General features: G+C 33.0%; 1 protein-coding gene across 1 annotated transcript in view; it reads right to left on the reverse strand.

Annotated features, from left to right (window-relative positions):
- The window catches only part of LOC148302656 (inactive ubiquitin carboxyl-terminal hydrolase MINDY-4B-like), a 51,669-nt gene extending 47,239 nt beyond the window's left edge, over positions 1 to 4,430 (reverse strand). The window contains exon 1 of the mRNA XM_088271228.1: positions 4,214 to 4,430. Within this exon, the coding sequence (XP_088127354.1) occupies positions 4,214 to 4,430 (217 nt within the window). The remainder of the gene's footprint in view (positions 1 to 4,213) is intronic.
- Between the last annotated feature and the right edge of the window lie 16,479 nt (positions 4,431 to 20,909).

A 20,909-nucleotide genomic window follows, 5' to 3' on the forward strand; every position in this document is an offset into this window, starting at 1 on the left:
CGGTAAGCATTAAATATTTTTTAAACATATTTCTTTTCTCGTGTGCGTTGGTCATACGGGCTAGCGCGGAATAGTTAAGAAAAACAGCGCGTATCACGTACGTTCGTATGTGTAGGGCGGTCAAAACTCTAGTCTGGAGCATACTGTTTTATGGAAGTAAATCGTGGACCATCGGACAGGCAGAACGGGGTCGGTTGGAGGCATTTGAGATGTAGTGTGACAGGCGCATGTTGGTGATTCATCGGTCTGAACATATAGAGAATAATAAGATACTGAGCAGAGCTGGGGAGTCTAGATGTTTACTAAATATAGTAGCACAAAAGTAAGCCAAATGGATATGCCATAATATATGACACCCGTGCCTGCTTCTTACAATTACGAAGGACATGTGCAAAAGCACAAACTATGTTGAATGATCCTATTTAAACTACATGGACCAAATTATCTTCGAAATGCACTGTAGCGGATACGCCGAGTTGAAGAGACGAGTGAAGAATAGAGATAGGTGGAGACTGATCATAAAGGAAGCAAACCAATCATCACACAGAATGTGACCCTCGAAGAAGAAGCATCATGTATATTCTCTCTCTCTCTCTGGTCTAAATCCTGCGGATTGGTCTCTACAGACCACAGACGCAACAGATGACATCTCTTTCGCCATTCTCGCCGGCATGTATATTAATTTTGGCGAGAGTTTGGGGAAAACATAGTGAACCATTTTAATTAATTTTTCATACCATTGGTTTCGGTTAGTAGGACAAATGATCCTTAAAATATTGTAGTAAGCTGTACACAACAAATTTTCATCTATATTTACTGTAATTGCAAAGAGAGCTGCTTAAATTGAAAGTGTTAAAGAAAAATGCCATCTTCACATGACTTGCTACAAAAAATTACCACTGAAATGATACCTGCTGTATCTTATTTTAACTTCTACCAAAATGCAACTATATAGCATATACAACATACATTTGTATTATATTTCCAAAATCTGACTACCGATTCCACTTTGGGAAAAAAATACAATGGAGTGTTGATCAAACTTTTTCGATTATTTTAACTTGCGTAAATAAATGTATTTGATTAATTACAATACACATATTTTGTAATAAAAAAATAAAACAGCTTATTCGTGACTGGTCTCTTAATAACACCATAGAAAATAACATTTAATGCTCGGTTTGGTCTTTTATTCCCACATGTCTTCATACATACTTTTGAATGCGTGATTATATTAAATTATATATAAAATTAAAATGGAAAAACATTATTTTGTTACATTTAGTGCTACTAGCTACCTACTAGATCTCCTCTATTTCATTTCCCGTATAGCCGTAATGTCTTCCTCTTTAAGTCATTTGAATCCTATTAAATATTATCCAATGCTCCAAGGCCAGGAATCTCGAGGGTTAGACATTTAGACATATAACCTTGACTTCATATTATTAACAATCAATTTAACACTGCACCGAACCGATACAGTCCCCTATGCACCTTTGGGTGTGGATAGGCCTATTATGTTTTACTCAATATACTCAAACTACGCTAATCTTATCGACTTAGGTAGTACATATCTAAGCCTAATACTGTTTTCTGATTTCTCAATTTTTATTTATTTTACAACCATTTAATCAACAATGATAAGAGTTTCAGTTGAATTGATGGAAAGTCACGAATTTTTAATATCATATCAGTGTCTCTTTCAAATATAATTATAGTTTACACAGACATTTCTTAATTAAGCGTTATTGAATTAGAATAATAATCAGTTATGGCGGACGAGATTGTAAGTGCACGCTGAACCTTTGCGATTCTTTGCTAATTAATTACTCTAGCAAACAGGGAAACAACTGCAGTTTCCAAATAGTTGCTCCTTAAACAGCATCATCTCTTTGCTGTATTTTAATAAAAATACATACAAACTCAAATGATATTGAAGCACCTTCTCCTAACTCAGAACCGGATAATGCACAGAGAACAACATAAAATTGCACGGTGGTAAATTAATCGTTGACTTTTGTATAAGAAAGCTAGATAGTCAGTCTAGCCCTCCAGGTTTTTTGATATAAAATTGTAATATATATTTGAGATTAAATATGATGATATGACAAGATTCTCAATGACTGTACTGGCAAATATATGTTACATAAGTCTCTAGTGATATGGTATTGCTTTGACATATATATATATATATATATATATATATATATATATATATATATATATATATATATATATATATATATATATATATATAAATATATATATATATATATATATGTATGTATATATGTATATAAATATATATATATAAATATATATATACATATATATATATATATATATATATATATATATATATATATATATATATATATATATATATATATATATATATATATATATATATATATATATATATATTTATATTTATTTTTACAACAATATTTTTCTGCTATTATTATTACTCGTATATAGCTTTTTAAATATTTCAAAAGATGGCATTTTGCTCCGTTTGACTACAACTGATTGCATTCTACTAACAAAAGCAAAAAACACAGTCCGCAAAATGTGCACCGGTTTTCTGTATTTGAAAAGCATTGCACATTTAATTTGAGCTTTTGCAGTAGGTACAGTTACTCTTAGTGTTGGGACTAAAACGTTTCGACTCCTGGATCGATTTATCGAATCGTTTCATTTATTTTTAAACACTGCGGTTTTAAGATTCTGAAAATCAAGCATATTTTTTTGTTACCTTAAAAACGCACATTAAAAAGCGTGCAGTTAGAAATACATACGAGTACGTTAGGAGTACATACAATATATCTAATACCCAGAATCGAAAGAAGAGGTAACTCATTTTCCCTTGTAAAATCAACCCTTTTTTCTTTATGTATTTTGTATCGTTTGTACATTATTTTTTTAATGAACATTTGCTTTGCTTACGAAAATGTAAGTTAAAAATAAAGATCGGCGTTAATACAAAATCTGTCAATTTTATAGTACAAGAGATGGCGAAAAGCGAAACGGTTTTTCCAATGGGGAAAATAAGATATATATTCGTCGAATACTTACAATGAAGATATCAGTACTTTGAAGTCATTCAAATTTTACAAATACGAAATTTGCATGTGATTAAAGAATAAAATATTATTGTGTAGTAGACTGCCCCGTCTCTATAACGAGTAATTAATATTTGAATGTAGACAGATTTTTTCATCCCTGTGTTAATAAAGAAGGTCTTTAATTGGAGGTTGGTGCAAAATGCTGCACTTTATGGTAATTACCTTTCCACATTATTCTCCCCGAATATTTATTTTTCTTAGTTATTCGAATCCAATTTCAGAAGTTTATTTTCATGAATAATATTTTCACTACGCGTCTGTAAACCGTTTAAAATCTTATCCTTCTCTCTTCTTATAGATCCTCGGATCTGTCTTTTCCGCTATCTATCTCATGTGAAGTGACTGCCAGCTGTCACGCCATCGCTTTGGAGGCCATCCAGGTGATTTTCTTACGTCTGGATTATCTTGAAGACCAATTCAAGCCGGTCTATTTTCTTGCATTCAATAGAATATTACGTGGAGTCAATAGACATGGGCATTCCAGAATCGTGTTTGCTGTCTTCTCCATCTGACTATATCCTCCACATTTTCCAAATTTCCGCGATCTATATTCGGACTCTTAACGTATTTCCGGTTATGCACCTCAATGTTCTCATTTCTTAAATTCTTAAAAGAAATTTGGTTCTCGCTGTATTTGCTCAGGTCTCTATTCCATATGTGGCAATCGGTCTTACACATGTTTTGTTTATTCTTCCCTTACTCTCAATATTCATGTTTTATTCATCCAGATATTTTTTCTAAGGCACCCCGATATTGCAGCCGCTTTATTGACCTGTCTTAGAGTCTCATCGTTTAAAATAAAAACATGGAAACGAGTTCCTTATAATGAAAATGTTTTTTTTATTGTTAGGTATATAGGTTTTCGATTTTAAGTAAAAACATATTAAATACTTTTGAAGAAAATTAAGTTATTGAATACATTTTTTTGTTTCAGTTAATTGAAAACCAACACTCCTATTGACTAGTGATATAAAATTCCAAAGATATCAGTAGATATCTCCAAACGATTTAAATAGTTCGCTTCCTAAATTAAGAGTTCGCTTTTTTAAATCTCTCGGAAAACGTCAAAATTTGATTAAATGACGTACCTGGTAATCTGGTGACTTGCTTGGCTATGGCTCCGAACCTCCGGGAAGGGATGATCTTCCTTCCCCCTCCCCCTCCCCCTCCGCCCGGCGGGGACTCCGTGGTGACCAGTTTCTCTGCCTTCAGCTGCCTGCTGAAGTGACTGGTCACTATATTAGCATCTGTCTTGTCACCGCGAAAGCCTTTCTTAAACTCATCACCATTAGTTCTTTCTTCCATTTTATTGGATTAATCTGTAAAAAACTAAGATACTTTAAAAACATATTTTAAAACCGATAAAATTATACAATTGCTGTTTATTTTATTTAGAAAGTACGGTGTGTTTTTGTTTGATTATGACACATGACTCTAACGCTTAGAGCAATATTGTATAACATACTGCTTTAAACATTAAAACACGTGCTACATATAAATGAATAATTAATTATAATCTTCTTGTTCATTTTTTTCCTGACCGAGTTACCGTGTCATTTTTAAGTCAAATTTTAATTTCAAATATTATTGATACATTCGAGTATTACGTATTTCTGTTTCAAATTAAAATTAAACAGAAACGTAATTTGTATTTCGTTCATAAATTTTGTATATAATAGTATACATAAAACGTCAGGGGCTATAGAAAGGCTACTAAAGGGTTTTTCATTTTATGAAATGTAATTAATTATGAATTAATTACATTTTATTTTCCTTATTGATATCAGATATAAAGGGTTGAGTTGTTTTACTAGTACTAACTCTTTGTTTGCCAATTCTTTAAGAATTGCGAAGGCTGTAATAAATCAAGGTTTTCTGCATCACAAAAGAATAAATAAGAATGGTGGAATGGATGAGGTGGCGGTTCCACGAAGGTCTGGAACTCGGTGGAACAATTATTCCTCGCTAAAGAAGGTACTTAGCGGGAAATTGATGAATCACTTCTTTACATTTGATTTCTTTGCAATTTGTATTTTTTACTTGCGTAAATAATAGTTTAAAAAGCTACACCGTGGATTCGGAATTATCTTGATATGTTTTTATTTATATGTTTTCAAACAAACCAATGGTTTAATGACAGGTTTTTAACGTAACGAAATTATCCACGTTCTATCATTCGACAGCAGTTGTTTACTGTAATTTTCTTTTTATTGCTCGAAGGCTGTCAATAAAAATAAAATAAAATGATATATCGAAAATAAATCAGGATTTTTTTCTCATAAATTATCATAACAATTATTAGGTTAAAACGTAATTTGTACGATGTAGAAAATCGACCAGAAGAAAAGCAAATACACAATATCTAATCATGAAATATTCAAACTTAAGTACGTATATAAATTTATCATTGGCAATCTTGTGAAACAAAGCGAACGCAACTGCTTTCGGTACTGATTTAACTGACACACGTAAAAGCACCATTGCCTCCTATATTCTTACAATCTTATGAGTAAAAATGCTTGTTTTTTTCCCACAATATTTTTAAGTAATTAAGATATTTTTATTGATATTTCAATCTCACTCCAATACTCATTTTTTTCATTAATTGATTTGGCAGTCACTTTGTGGAAATTTTTACCCAGTTTTAATTTAAATATCACTTGATAAACACATTTTTTCTTAAAATCCATTATGACACGTGATTCGATGCATTTTGCATCATATTAAGTGAAATTTTAATTTAAAATGTGCAGATACTCAAACTTAAAACGAACGATATCGAAAATCCCGGCAAAAACACAAGACTCCCATATTTCCACATCAGTTACTTCTTCAACTTGTTATACTGCGATATCAATCAAATTTCGATTACAACTCAGTACAGTAATAATAATAATAAACCCTTATCCGCACCCCAATGGTGCATAGGGCACTGAGTCATATAAACGCAGTGTTATCTTGATCGTTTACACATGAAGGAAAGGTGATCAGCCCTTCGCTTCAGGTGCCGGTCCAGGGTAATATTGAATAAATATTACAGTGAAAAAATCACTCATATTTATTCTTACCCCCCCTGGGAATCGAACCCGTCCTCCAGAACGGTAGCCGAGTACAGTACTTATGATAAAAAAAATATGTTTATGTAAATATTGTACTTAAATTAATAATTTCTTTGAATGAATATTTGTTTATTATTCCACTGTAAACATACATTTTGACGATACTATTATCTTATCTTAAAAATATTACATATCTGAATTATTAAAATATACTTACATCCGCAAATCAACTCGTTTAAAAAGCTCCATTTATATTTTATTAGGAAGTAAGCCAATGTTCCTTACGACGATAAACAGCCTCAACGGAAAACAGTCCTCTTTTCACTTTTAGAATTTCAGTCTCACGGCACGCGGTGGAGACTACAGCGGATTAAAGAACACTCGAAAAGCTATCGGAAAGCATTCACTTCGGAAGCTCTTAGCTCGAGGCGTACACCGGGGGTGATACCACGTGGCGCGTGGTTCCTGTCAATGTTGTTTGACAATGAAACTAACGGCTCAGGTGTTAGCAATTGAGAAAGCAGCGGAGCCAAACCTTTTCAAAAGCTATTTTTCAATAAAATTCTGAAACATGTCTTATAAACAAACATGTCTTATAAACAAACTGTCTTATAAACAAACTTCTCGCGTCATAACGCGAGAAGTTTGTTTATAAGACTCGCACACACTTGAAAGATACAAATATAATTAAGTTTAATGTCCTTTTTAAACTTTATGCTTCAAAAATTTCAGTTATCAGGAGCGCAAACATTGTTTTTATATTACAATCGAGTTATCTCACATCGTGGCAATGGGATGCTGTGCCCTGTGCACCATTCAATGCGGATAAAGATCAGAAGAAAATACGATGAAATAACTCTATGTCATTTAATTGGAAATAGCAAACGAATATTAAAGAAAATTTCTGAATTTTAGCTTTGTATGATATGGTTAATGAAAATTTTTATTTTCAGTAAATCTAAAATCGTCAAAAATTGACATTTTAAAAGAAAGTTTAATTTCATTAAAAATGACGTAGATGCATTTTTCATAATTATATTTGAACTGCTCAACTGCCGAGTTCGATTCTCAGGAGGTCAAAATAATAATAAGTGATTTTTCACCCTAACATTTATTTAATATCTCCCTGGACTGGTACTTTGAAGTGCAAGATTGATCACCTTGCTTCATGTAATTAACGATTAATTTGATGCAGTTCCCTATGCTTCATTTGGTGGGGATAAATTCTTCTTCTGATGAAGATCAATATAAATGAATGAAATTGTATTTTTTTGCTATGATAAAATATTTGTTTTTTGAATGGTATTGTTTAGGGTGGCGATGTGTATCATGTATTTTTACAGCATATCAGACAGCTAGTTCAAACGAGCCCGTACTGCGCATCAAAGTGTTTTCTATTGTCGAAATCTCCATACTGAAACTTTTGATTTGCAATTCTGTTAGCGCCGAATATATTAACTGCCGATTTTATAATCGTGTGTCAATAATGTTTAGGACCCTTTTTCAACATAAAACATGCAGTATGTGTATACTGGGTGATTATAAAATAGCCTACTATCCAATAACGTGAGGCTAAATAGAAAACGAGTCATTTTCTTCATACAAATATGTAAACTGAATATACTTTTCAACATGTAATTTTCAATAACCTTGCAGCTTTTGATTATAAAATGTTACATGCTTATTATGTTTAATTAGCAGTCAAAATTGTTGCTGCATTGGGAAGAAATCTTCAGTAAATTTCATGGACAATTTAAAAATCATAGAAATATGGAAACTTCACAAAATATGGTACGAATCGCTCGTACTATATTTTGCAATATCACCAACCCCGGTAACGTAAACAGTAGATTAATATTTTTATAGCATCAACCCTAAGAACCAACTAAATTTGACAACAAGTCCACTTTAAAAAAATCCATTTTGATTCCTTTATCTTCTCTATCTCTCTTTCAAATGTTAGTTTTATATAAATAGCAGACCATAACAATTTTACTTAGGTCTTCGTTTAACTTGATGGTGAAATGATTATTCCGACACCGGAAGTTATGAAGTAGAATTACACAAAGTGAACGTTAAATGATAAGAAGAGTGTTATATTACCATACCGCAAAGTTAACAATGCTTTTGATATTAAAAAAATATCAACTCTAAGGGACTGAAGTCCAACATTGTCCAAACTGACGCTGATTCGGGTGTTTCCGCTTACCTTCGTCTGTTTTTGAGTGCGAATTTCATGGCCGTAATGCCAATGACTCAAACGGAAACGGAGAAAACCATGCAAACCAAGCCTCAGTGATAAAACCTCTCTTTATTTTCTTTTAATATACTTTTATATAACAATATACTTTTGGGTTATATTATTTTTAGGAAATGTTTTGTACTCCTCTTTCGATTGTTGTGTATCCCTCCATTGTACGTTTATTATCCACCCTGTCTGAGGGCTGACTGGTGAATGGTGAATGGTGCGATGTTTCGAGGGCAATTTACTTACAAAGGGGAGGTTTTTTAATCTAACGCAGCTATTTTAATCAACTTTAGTGCCGCTAATGCACAATGCACTTATCAGTCGATAGTGGAATCACGAATCTAATTAACTATTGATCTTCTACATATATAAATTGATTCAAAGCTATTGTGGAGGTGATCACCAAAACTTTACTTTTCTATTATAAATGATTTTAATTAATCAGGAATTCTGACTTGTAAAATTGTTACGTTTTGGTGCGATTTAATAATTTCATATTGGTTTAACTCACGATTGGTCACGTTTTGTCGCAACTTAATTAAGATTTCGATGGAATACAGTAAATAGAACAGATTTGCATTTGAAGTAATAAAGTGTTTTTTCGTCACTCTAATATTTATTCAATATTATCCTGGGATGGTACCTAAAGCGGAGGGCTGATCATCTTTCCTTCATGTGTTAACGACCAAAATAACATTTCATTTATATGATGCAGTGGCCTTTGCACCATAGGATGCGGATGAAGGTTTGAAGAAGATAAATCTACTATTTCTCACGGTTACTGTAGCGCAGGATTCTCTAGAACGTTTTCCGTGTAAACAAAGATTTTACCACACTCAATTTTTTTTAAAGTTTTGATTATGAACTCTTATACGTTTGTCAAGTAAATCTCTTTATCTGTATAATATGTGTATAAAACAAACGTTGTTTACAAAAGTCAGTCACAAATTCCTTGAGAGAAGCCTCCTTTCTTATTAAGTATGGTGCGTCCACAAACAGAGGAAATAAACTAAAGAGGATGGTTTGCAGGATCGTTATCATCTTTCAGGTTTCAGAATTTTCAGGCTCGAGGCAATCCTGAATACTATTGCTTGTTACAAAATTAATGAAGCTCCTTTCTACTTAGCTAATCACGGCACTTGCACAAATGGAAAATCCAAAGTGAAGGCGCAAAAGGCTTCGTTTTGCCGGAAATTGAACAGAATTTCTGGGAAAATCGTAGCCTTATTCACCTTAAGTGATCTCTCATTCAATTACTCATCAAAAAATATTTCTGGAGGTAATTCTTTATTTAATTTAATAAGTATTTAGATGTAATAAAATATGTAGCGTTGTACCAAATAAGATTTTTTCACTCATATATTTGTTCAATTAGATTTAAGCTTTGTACTGACATTTCTCGGTGGAACTATATTTTATAAAATAAAATAACAACTGTGTAGTTTTTTTCACATGAATCTTATTTGACCAGCAACCGGGTTATGTCCAGTCTATGATGTCGGTTACGACGAAACCCGGTTGCTGGTCAACTACATTGTTGTTATTATATTCTTTATAAATATTACCCTGGTACCCGAAGCGCAGAACTGATCGCCCTTTCCTTCATGTTAAGATCATTAACGATCAAGATAACTCTACGTTTATATGCTGCAGTGCCCTATGCACCATCGGGTGTGGATAAGGGTTTGAAGAAGAAGATAAATAAGTTTTTTTTTAAATACGTATAATTGTCGACTAAAATAATATTTTTTTAAAGTCAAACGAAACCCGTTTTATTCTTCGTCTTCTATCTGTCATTGGATTATAAATATTCTTAATTTTAAAAATAATTGTCACGTGCGTTATTCATTTTCAAAATGGAAACAAAAAGTGATTTAAAATTGTCTTATCTTTTTTATGGACTTTTTGTCACAAGGTCAAATATTGTTTAAAAAAGCAAAATTCGTGAAGTAAAAAAATACAGATGCATCATCATAACTGTCACTTAAATATTATTCTCAAATAAATTTATTTAAAAATATGTACTTGTTACTCACATATATAGTTTATAAATGAAAAACTTGTTTTTTTACCACTTGTCTAAACAAACAAATGTTTTATTTATAATTTAATCATGTCTTACCATAAAGCGAATGCCGAAACAATGATGATATTATTGTCGTTATCTTTCAGGTTATCCACTCAGTCAATGGGTTCGACCCGAACAAATAGGAGAATAAATGGGCTTAGGAGAACAGCTTGTTTGTTTGTGGATTAGCTCCTTAACACCAGATAACGTCAACAACTGTGTCGTCGCGAAATTTGTAAGGCGCAAAAATGTCATTTGTAAATAATTTGCAATATCCTTATTTGAGACGCGTTTAATCCATAGAGGAAATACCTAAGGGGAGAGTAAGTTCAGATCGAGTAGTGAGGATAGTAGCAAAAAGAAAAAAAAGAGGTAACAGACCCCCAGGAAGACCACTTAAACGATGGAGAGATAGCTGGTCTTCCTTCTTCCAGAAGCGGACTCCGATAATAACAGAACACAGTCGTAGTTAGAGAAAAAGAAAAATAAGGAAATACCTATCTCCAACAAAAATAAAGACGTGAAAAGCTTGAATCTGAATGATTGGGACCAGGAGGCCAGGAGGCTATCTCGCTACCTGGGGCTTCCTGCAGCTAGGTCCATCGGCAATGGGTGGCTGGAGAGGAGCAAAATATTACTCAGATATGGACTGCGTAGCTCTCCCGCATGGCCGACTTGATGGAGAGCACAATCGCATCATTCAGAAAGTCTTAGATGACCGTTACAATTGCAAAAATTAACATATTTCACAAACACAATCATTTAGTGCAATTTTTCAAATCATCTAATAATAACGCAAAATTTACGTAGACTTTGAATGTTAATTTTTGCCTAAATACCATGATTTATAAGCGATATAATAATATTAAAAATACATTAGTGTCAGACATTTATAGGGGTTACCATGACACGTTTATTTTAAAATATATATGTACACAAGTATCATCATTAACCACCAAAAATTACCATCGTCATCGTATTATTTTGATCTTGTTGATAAGATACAATACGTGAAAAGATCAACTTAAAATGATTAAAAATTTCAGTTATGTTTTTTTTTCTAACCCTTATGCTCACCCGATGGTATACATGACACCGCTTAGATTAAAATCAGTACTACGCAATCGTTAAATATATGAAAATTGGTTAGCCCTGCCTGAATTACAAAAATTATTATTATTTACTGTTGGCAAGTCAAATTGATGGTTTTAGAAAAATATGAAAGTAGACCGAATGTGAGATTGTGGAAAACGGTGAAAGTTTGTGACAGGTAGATTATCGCATATCTGGGAAGTGTGTTTTTGCAGAATGGATAAGTAGAGAATGACATTAAAAGGTGAATGAATATCGGGAATAAAGTAAATGCTGCGCTGAATTCAAAAGTAGCAAACAATGCTTTACAGCAGAAACTGGTCTAGCATGCATGGTGTCTTGGTGCCAATTTTAATGTATGGAGACGGCAAAAGTATGACGAAAACAGACAAAATACTGTTCAATTGAGATCTCTTAACTATATGTGTGGCAAAACGTCGTATGCAAGATTTCCGTACAGTGAAATACGAAAGGAATACAAGGCTGATATCAACATTATCGATGAGGTAAAAAATGGAGTGTTAAGATGATTCGGACATGTGGAACGAACGATCGAATGGTGAAACAGATTTACTTATGATGTGAATATGGCTGGAAGTAGAAGCCGATGAAGTATGGCGTCATCAAGTACTCTTGATGTGTACATCCATGTGTATATGTTAAATGCATGTCTTCAAAAATACAAAGTATTTTATGATTTTTTCTCAAAACAGAATACATTTTTTTGCACCCAATGGTTGATATTAAAAATTAGAAAGATCGCTTTAACCTTTGAACATTTTTTAAAATAAAAAATAAGATCATTAAACTGTCATTTATATATCACTCGTCACTCATTATAAACAGTTTACTGCATATTTCGTAAATTGGTATTGAATTTGAACATCAGTATGAATAATTTGTTTTTTATTTAGTGTAAGTTCTTATGATGATGACAATGCAGGCAAAGTGGATCGCTCCAGTAAAAGTGGGAATATTAATTTATTTTGTGGCAAATTTAAATAAATTTGCTGCAGGAGCTCGATCTAAAATAACACAGCCAACTGATAACAAAAAATACGTAAGCTTTGTGACAAGTTTTATGATAAATGGATTACTCAAACTCACCGCGGGACTATATTACTAAACCTCGCATCACATAAGTACAAATCCGGATACTCCTTTAAAAATTAAGGAAATGCTTTTTTTCATTTTTCGACACACATTTTCAGGGACCCTACCACGTCATTTCTCGCAGCGTGGAAAAGGCATGTCAACTCCCAGGTCCTGTAGATGTGGAAAATATGTGTTCGAACACTTTGGCAATTTACAAAGTCAATCGGTATAGGGAAGAGCTTCGTGGAACCTTCAACGTTCCAAATGACATCAAAGTATCCGTAAGTATGTTTCACTTTAGATATTTTAAGTATTTGGAAGTGTGTTTCATTATAAATATTTAAAGTAATCGTAAGCGTGTTTCATCGTGGATATTTTAAGTATCCGTAAGTATGTTTCACTGTGTATATTTTAAGTGTCCGTAAGTATTAATTATTGTGGATATTTAAAAGTACGACATTTTTGTACATAAACATATACGAAGGCTAATTGCCGTTGCAATACCTTTCAACCAACCAAATCAGACTTGTAATATTCGTTGAATATTTATTTATTTAAACTTCATGTAAAAGAAAACTGTACATTAGTTTACATATTTCTTTATGTATACCACATGCACAAATTACTCGCTCCTTTCAAGAACGTCAAAAATCAAAAAAACTTGATTTCTCAGGAGAACGTTTTTAAAGTTTAAAAATATAGTACAATGTATTAAAAATAAATATCAAGCCACTTGTTGAACTTTTTACTGTGCAACAGATCTTTTTAGGTAAAACCTGAAAAAAAAAATTCCATTTGAAAAATATATAGTATATTTAAAAAAATAATTAAACGATACCTTTTCCTCAAAATGCAAAAACAACACTTTCTACCCTGTAGCAGGTAAATATTAAGTTAAAAATATGCCGCTTTTGCTGGGATATAGTACATTTTCTGGGCATTGCGAAAACAACATGCACAACTAAAAATTGACGATTTTTGATTTATGACGTTCTTGAAAATAGTGAGCGAAATGTCTTTCTGTTTTAATCTGAAAATTTAAATAAAAAGACATTCAAATAGTGTTTATCTTTCCTTTTATCAAATTAACATCATTTATTTTTATTTGAATAATTTTACTGTATGGTCGTGAATCTTTTTGATTGTGTAAAATGTTAAGTCATTTCTATTTTAGGGCGTAACATCACTAAATATCTGGAGAGATGGCGGTTATCAGCCTTTCCTACATTCAACTTACAAGAGCCCTTGCGATGACGACTTAATGTCCAGATTTAAGGTTTATTTCACCATAGGCAAGGGTTGTACAATCAAAAAGGTATTTGCATTAGTATTTCAAGACTCTTCTAGTATGTGTTAATAATTCTGAGAGAATTTCGAATGAGATAAAAGGGATTGTCGCTATTTACTTCACAATAATCACGCTAGATGTCACTTGTAACTCGCACGTGAATGTGCAACGATTGAATATTTAATATATGCAAGTTCGGAAAATCAAATGGCATGGATGTTCCGAAACAAGGGCGGGATGGTGAACATCACGCCATGAGAGTACAAAGTGATCACTCGAGACAACCTATGATAGGCCATAAGCCCTTAAATTGTTAATTATTATCTTAATTCTCTAATAAACTGAATTGTCTCTGTGAGATATGTAGATATCTCTCTTGTAGATATGTATGTATATTGTCTTATCTCTTACTTTCTTCTTTCATCCCAATCCGCATCCAATGGTGCCTATGCATCGGATTGACGCGGTGTTGATCGCTAATTATTTAGCGATCTCAATAATATAATATGAAAGTATGTGTATTTACTGGGCGTATGCCTGACATGAACTGCCGACGAATTGTCAGAGGACGTCCTGGGCGGTGGGAACCCGAAGCCTTGTAAAAGAGGCAAGCTTGAAGGCGGCATGCGAAGTATATGGCCAAGCCATATTGACGACAGTTGTGACCATAGGTTGCTGCGTCCTACGCCGTAATGCCTCGTTCCTCGCAAAGTCAAACCACCGCACGCTTAACATTCTTCGTGGACACCTATTCTCAACACGGCTGTTCTGGGCCCTTGTAAGGTGCCATGTTTCACGCCCGTATAAGAGAATAGGAGCAATGCAAGCATTTATAGGCGGTATTTGGTCTTCACCGAGTATAGATCCAATCTCCAGACATACTGCATGCTGTTAAATGCGGACTCTGCGAGTCCTAATCTCACTCTAAGTTCCTTTTGAAGGCTGCCATTCTCACCACCGCACGCCTTAAAATCTTCTTAGATGTCTATTCTCAAAGCAGAGTCAAATATCCTTCGTAGTTCTCATGCGAAGACGTAGGTACATGTATTATTTTTATTGAACTATTACTTTTATACGTTCGTTTCTGTCTATTTCAGGGCAATTACACCATACCACCAGTAGATCCGACTGTTATAACGCGAGGTTTTCTCGGCGCCAATTTCTTTTACGAGAAGGTGTCCCTGACGATGACCTGGAATACGAAGAAAGGACTCGTCTCCTGCTTGAGGATACTGTTCGAGTTCAAGCCGCTGGACAAGAATACGCGAAATAACACCCAAACTACACAAAAAGTTAAAACATAAATTCATCAAAAATATTGTAAAATAAAAAAGTTTACTTTAAAACATGCGTTATTTTTATACTTACACATGTGCGAATATGGGGCTTGACCATAAATCTTATAAGAAATTATTATATTAATGTCTCATCGGGAATTGCTTGTTTATATATATATATATATATATATATATATATATATATATATATATATATATATATATATATATATATATATATATATATATATATATATATATATATATATATATATATATATATGTATATATATATGAATATATATATATATATATATATATATATATATATATATATATATATATATATATATATTCTTCTAACCCTTATCCGCATCCAATGGTACATAGGGCACTGCATCGTATTGACACAGTGTTATCTTGATCTTAACTTACATGAAGGCAAGGTGATCACTCCTGCGCTTCAGGGACCAGTCCAGGGTAATATAAAATAAATATATTAATATATTAATATTTGATATATTACTCAACTGAAAAATGTTTTAAATCGTTTGAAACTGTAATAACTCCTTCAAATTCCATCTTATATTTGTTTATCCAGTGTATGGCCAGCGTGTTGGTGACCTTATGTTCCACGTCTATAAGTCCAGGCTGCTTGCAGGATCTCTCTAAATTGCTCGCAGTGAGGTAGAATGGACCCTGGACATATTACGAAAGATTTTATTGAAGTGGCACTTGACATAATAGTGAGTAAGAAGTTGATCTACTGACCTAATGATCTGGGAGGGTTTAAAAGCCTTAACCTCTACCTGTGAGGAAAGTAGACTGAATGCAGTCGAAATTCGATCTCTCAGATGAATGTGCGGAAAAACAATATATGCTAGATGTTCGAATGTTGAAATAAAGGAGGAATGCAAAGCTGAGATAAGCAATGACGTGTAGGACTTGTGGAACGAATGAGTGAGGAAAGAAAGGTAAAATAAATTTATGAGGCTAATGTAGTAAGGAAAAGGAGCAGAGCAAGACCGAGAATAACTTGGCATGATCAGGTATGTCAAATACTTGAAAGGGATCAGGTTTTCGTTGCAACTTTATTGTTTGTAATATTTTATATATGCATACATATATTCTATTTACTCAAACCTTGAGGTGAGGTGTTAATAGTACAATAATAGAAATTATTTAAAAAACCGTATTCGCATTAAATTTTAAATTAAATGATTAAAGAAAACACTTATTTTTTACCACTTGAGTTTTATTATAGACTACATGTTTCAGAAGTTAAACTTCCATCATTCAGGTCTGTATAATAAATACCCGAATGGTGGAAGTTTAACTTCTGAAACATGTAGTCTATAATAAAACTCAAGTGGTAAAAAACAAGTGTTTTCTTTAATCATTGTAACATGTCTTACCACAAAGTTAATGCCGAAACAATAAATTAAATTTAATTATTGCAACTTACAAAATTTTACATCGTTTTCATCTTAGCTCCAACCAAAATGATAGTTTCATTTGTGAATAGCAAACATATTATAACGCAATATGTAAACATGATGCCAATATTTAAAACACGCGTTTGTTAGAATGTTTTTATTAGAGAAATGGAAAGAATCAACATTTTAGTTAATTATTCTAGGCTTGGAATAAAAACATGCTATAATTAATACTACACTTTAGTATAAAGTATGATATTAATTGCCACTTATATTTATTTGACCCCCCCTGGGAATCGAACCCGGGACCTCCAGAATGGTAGCCGAGCGTGCTGACCATTAGACTACGGAGGCGGACAAAATAATGTAACTGTAATATTTATTCAATATTACCTTGGACTGGTACCTGAAGTGGACGGCCGATCACCTTTCCTTCATACGTAAACGATCAAGATAACACTGCATTTATATGAAGCAGTGCCCTATGCACCATTGGGGTGCGGATAAGGGTTTTAATAATAATTAATTTTAGTATTATCTCTCCGAAATTATCTTCATTATCCTAGCTTTGTAGAGTATATTTTTAAATATACTTTACAAAGCTAGGATTATGAAGATAATTTCGGATTGTTATTTATATTAGCAATTATTTCATCATTAATTTCATTCCGTCTCACTAATGTGATATTTATCTCACATTCAGATAAATAATGTGCACTCATTGATGATGTTAAACAACCAACGTGATTTGGATTTACAATTCTTTCCATTTCTCTAATGAAAACATTCTAACAAACGCGTGTTTTAAATATTGGCATCATGTTTACATATTGCGTTATAATATGTTTGCTATTCACAAATGATACTATCATTTTGGTTGGAGCTAAGATGAAAACGATATCAAATTTTGTAAGTTGTAATAATTTAATTTAATTTATTGTTTCGGCATTAACTTTGTGGTAAGTCATGTTACAATGATTAAAGAAAACACTTGTTTTTTACCACTTGAGTTTTATTATAGACTACATATTTCAGAAGTTAAACTTCCATCATTCAGGTCTGTATAATAACTGATATTTTATTTATTGTTTCGGCATTGACTTTGTGGTAAGACATGTTACAATGATTAAAGAAAACACTTGTTTTTTACCACTTGAGTTTTATTATAGACTACATATTTCAGAAGTTAAACTTCCATCATTCAGGTCTGTATAATAACTGATATTTTATTTATTGTTTCGGCATTGACTTTGTGGTAAGACATGAAACAGTGATTAAAGAAAACACTTGTTTTTTACCACTTGAGTTTTATTATAGACTACATGTTTCAGAAGTTAAACTTCCATCATTCAGGTATTTATTATACAGACCTGAATGATGGAAGTTTAACTTCTGAAACATGTAGTCTATAATAAAACTCAAGTGGTAAAAAACAAGTGTTTTCTTTAATCATGAAATTTAAAATTTAATGCGAATACGTTTTTTTAAATAATTTCTATTATTGTACTATTAATTTATAAAACTAAATACGTCTGAACACCTCACAGGTTTGAGTAAATAGAATATATGTATGCATAAATAAAATATTACAAACAATAAAGTTGCAACGAAAACCTGATCCCTTATTTATATGTATTTAACATACCTGATCATGCCAAGTTAGTATCGGTCTTGCTCTGCTCCTTTTCCTTTACTACATTAGCCTCATAAATTTATTTTACCGTTCTTTCCTCACTCATTCGTTCCACAAGTCCAACACGACATTCTTCATTTTATCGATAATGCTTATCTCAGCTTTGCATTCCTCCTTTATTTCACCATTCGAACATCTATCATACATTGTTTCTCCGCACATTCATCTGAGAGATCGAATTTCGACTGCATTCAGTCTACTTTCCTCACAGGTAGAGGTTAAGGCTTTTAAACCCTCCCAGATCATTAGGTCAGTAGATCAACTTCTTACTCACTATTATGTCAAGTGCCACTTCAATAAAATCTTTTGTAATATGTCCAGGGTCCATTCTACCTCACTGCGAGCAATTTAGAGAGATCCTGCAAGCAGCCTGGACTTATAGACGTGGAACATAAGGTCACCAACACGCTGGCCATACACTGGATAAACAAATATAAGATGGAATTTGAAGGAGTTATTACAGTTTCAAACGATTTAAAACATTTTTCAGTTGAGTAATAAATCAAATATTAATATATTTATTTTATATTACCCTGGACTGGTCCCTGAAGTGCAGGAGTGATCACCTTGCCTTCATGTAAGTTAAGATCAAGATAACACTGTGTCAATACGATGCAGTGCCCTATGTACCATTGGATGCGGATAAGGGTTAGAAGAATATATCAAATAATCTTATACCGTTTTTGCCTAGAATTTTCTATAAACATTAAATAAACTATAAACGTAAAGACAAAATGTAGATTTTTAAAGCCTATGCCTACTCGTGAGTGGTCGCGAGTAGGCATAGGTTGTAAAAATTATAAAGTTAAAGCCTAATTAGGGCCATGATAAGCAGTGTTGCATAAGCCGTAGCTAGATGCTAGCACAGCATATAGTCACATTCAAAAATTCAATAATTCTAAAATGGCAATTTAAAAAAACTTTTCTCAGAAACATATCCAATGACCTTTAAATCTCTATCAATATTGATGTAACTTATATGCTTACATGATATATCTTACCTTACGGGGAGTTTTTACTTATGTACAGTGTGATATGCTAACTGACGTTTGGAGAGATGGAGGGTTCAAACCATTCTTTAAAGAAAGATATGACAATCCGTGCGAAAATGGTCTTATTGGAGTCATAATCAAGACGTTTTTCTCACCAACGAAAGATTGTACCATTAAAAAGGTATATTTTTTTATTTAAATTTAACTTTGTATTAAAAAATGTAAGTTATCGTCTCTTGGGATCCAAATGCCTAAAACCCATGTATAAAAATTAAATGGCGCAATTTATAATGTAATAACTATGACTAATATGACTAATAATAATGCCTAACAAAATAAATCAAACATCCAAGAATGTTCCAATACAAAATGTAAGACCTCCTTTTTATCGATTTTTTAAATCAATCAATGAATTGGCACGATCAGATCAACCAGAACCTAAAATTTGGCAGTGTCAAAAGTCTACGTAATCGGAGGGCATGTATGACTAGATGTATGGACGTGTAGGAGGCGAGGAGTGTATGTTAGGTCAGAAGAGTGTGGCGTTTTTCTCTGCCTACCCCTGCGGTGAAACGATGGTGGTAGTAGTAGTAGTAGTATTAATGAATTGGTGCTAGGCACAAAACAATAATAAGGGAAGGATGAGCGCTAAGCATTTTAGTTTAACTGTCAAAATATAAGGTTATGACTTACCTTGGTTAAATCTTACTTAAATTAAATTGACAGTTCTACAGCAGTTGTTAACAGCTGACTAGAAAGACATTAATTGACTTCAATCACTGACTGAAATCAGTCGTGAAATCGATACAAACGTTACTTTATTATGATGCGATATCATTATTTTGTCATTGCAGGGAAACTACACATTGAGCATCCCTGATCCCACAACAATGGTAAAGAAAATAGTCGGTGACAACCTTTACTATTACAAGATGTCTCTAACTATGGTAATATACACTAAGAGAGGAATAGTGGCATGCGTGAGGATAATTGGAGAGTCCAAACAACTCACTAAGAGCGTTAAAGAAACGATATCCTCAAACGAAACAACCTCCTCCAGGCCATTTAAAAGGAATTGATTTTATTCGCAATATGATATCGTCAATCCAATACTGAAGCTGTGATTATCCATTTTGCAGAAAAACTACAGATAATAAGTCAATACGATGATGAATAATAACTTGTATATACTTAAATTTGACCTTGTAATGAAAAATCACAAGGTCCTCGTCTTTAGACCGATTCTTGAATTTGGTATTGTATCGACGTTATGTAACTGACATAAATATTAAAATGAAATAGTATCTATTTTGTATTTCTTCTCAGTCATATTCCTCATTACTGAGGGTTGTGACTCTTCTCCAGTTATCCCTTGACTGCGCTGCACGTAGCGCTCCAACCACCGAGGTGCCTGCTGCTGCCTTACTTTGATCGATCCATGTGTGGGGATCTTCCTCTCCCTCTCTTCCCCTCCAGACTTCCGATTACAACCAGTCGTTCCAGGCTATCCTCGTTGTCACGCGCGACGTGTCCAAA

Source organism: Brachycentrus maculatus, unplaced genomic scaffold, assembly GCF_059751285.1.
Source record: "Brachycentrus maculatus isolate JH-2025_06_01 unplaced genomic scaffold, ASM5975128v1 h1tg000423l, whole genome shotgun sequence".
NCBI classification, from domain to species: Eukaryota; Metazoa; Arthropoda; class Insecta; order Trichoptera; family Brachycentridae; genus Brachycentrus; species Brachycentrus maculatus.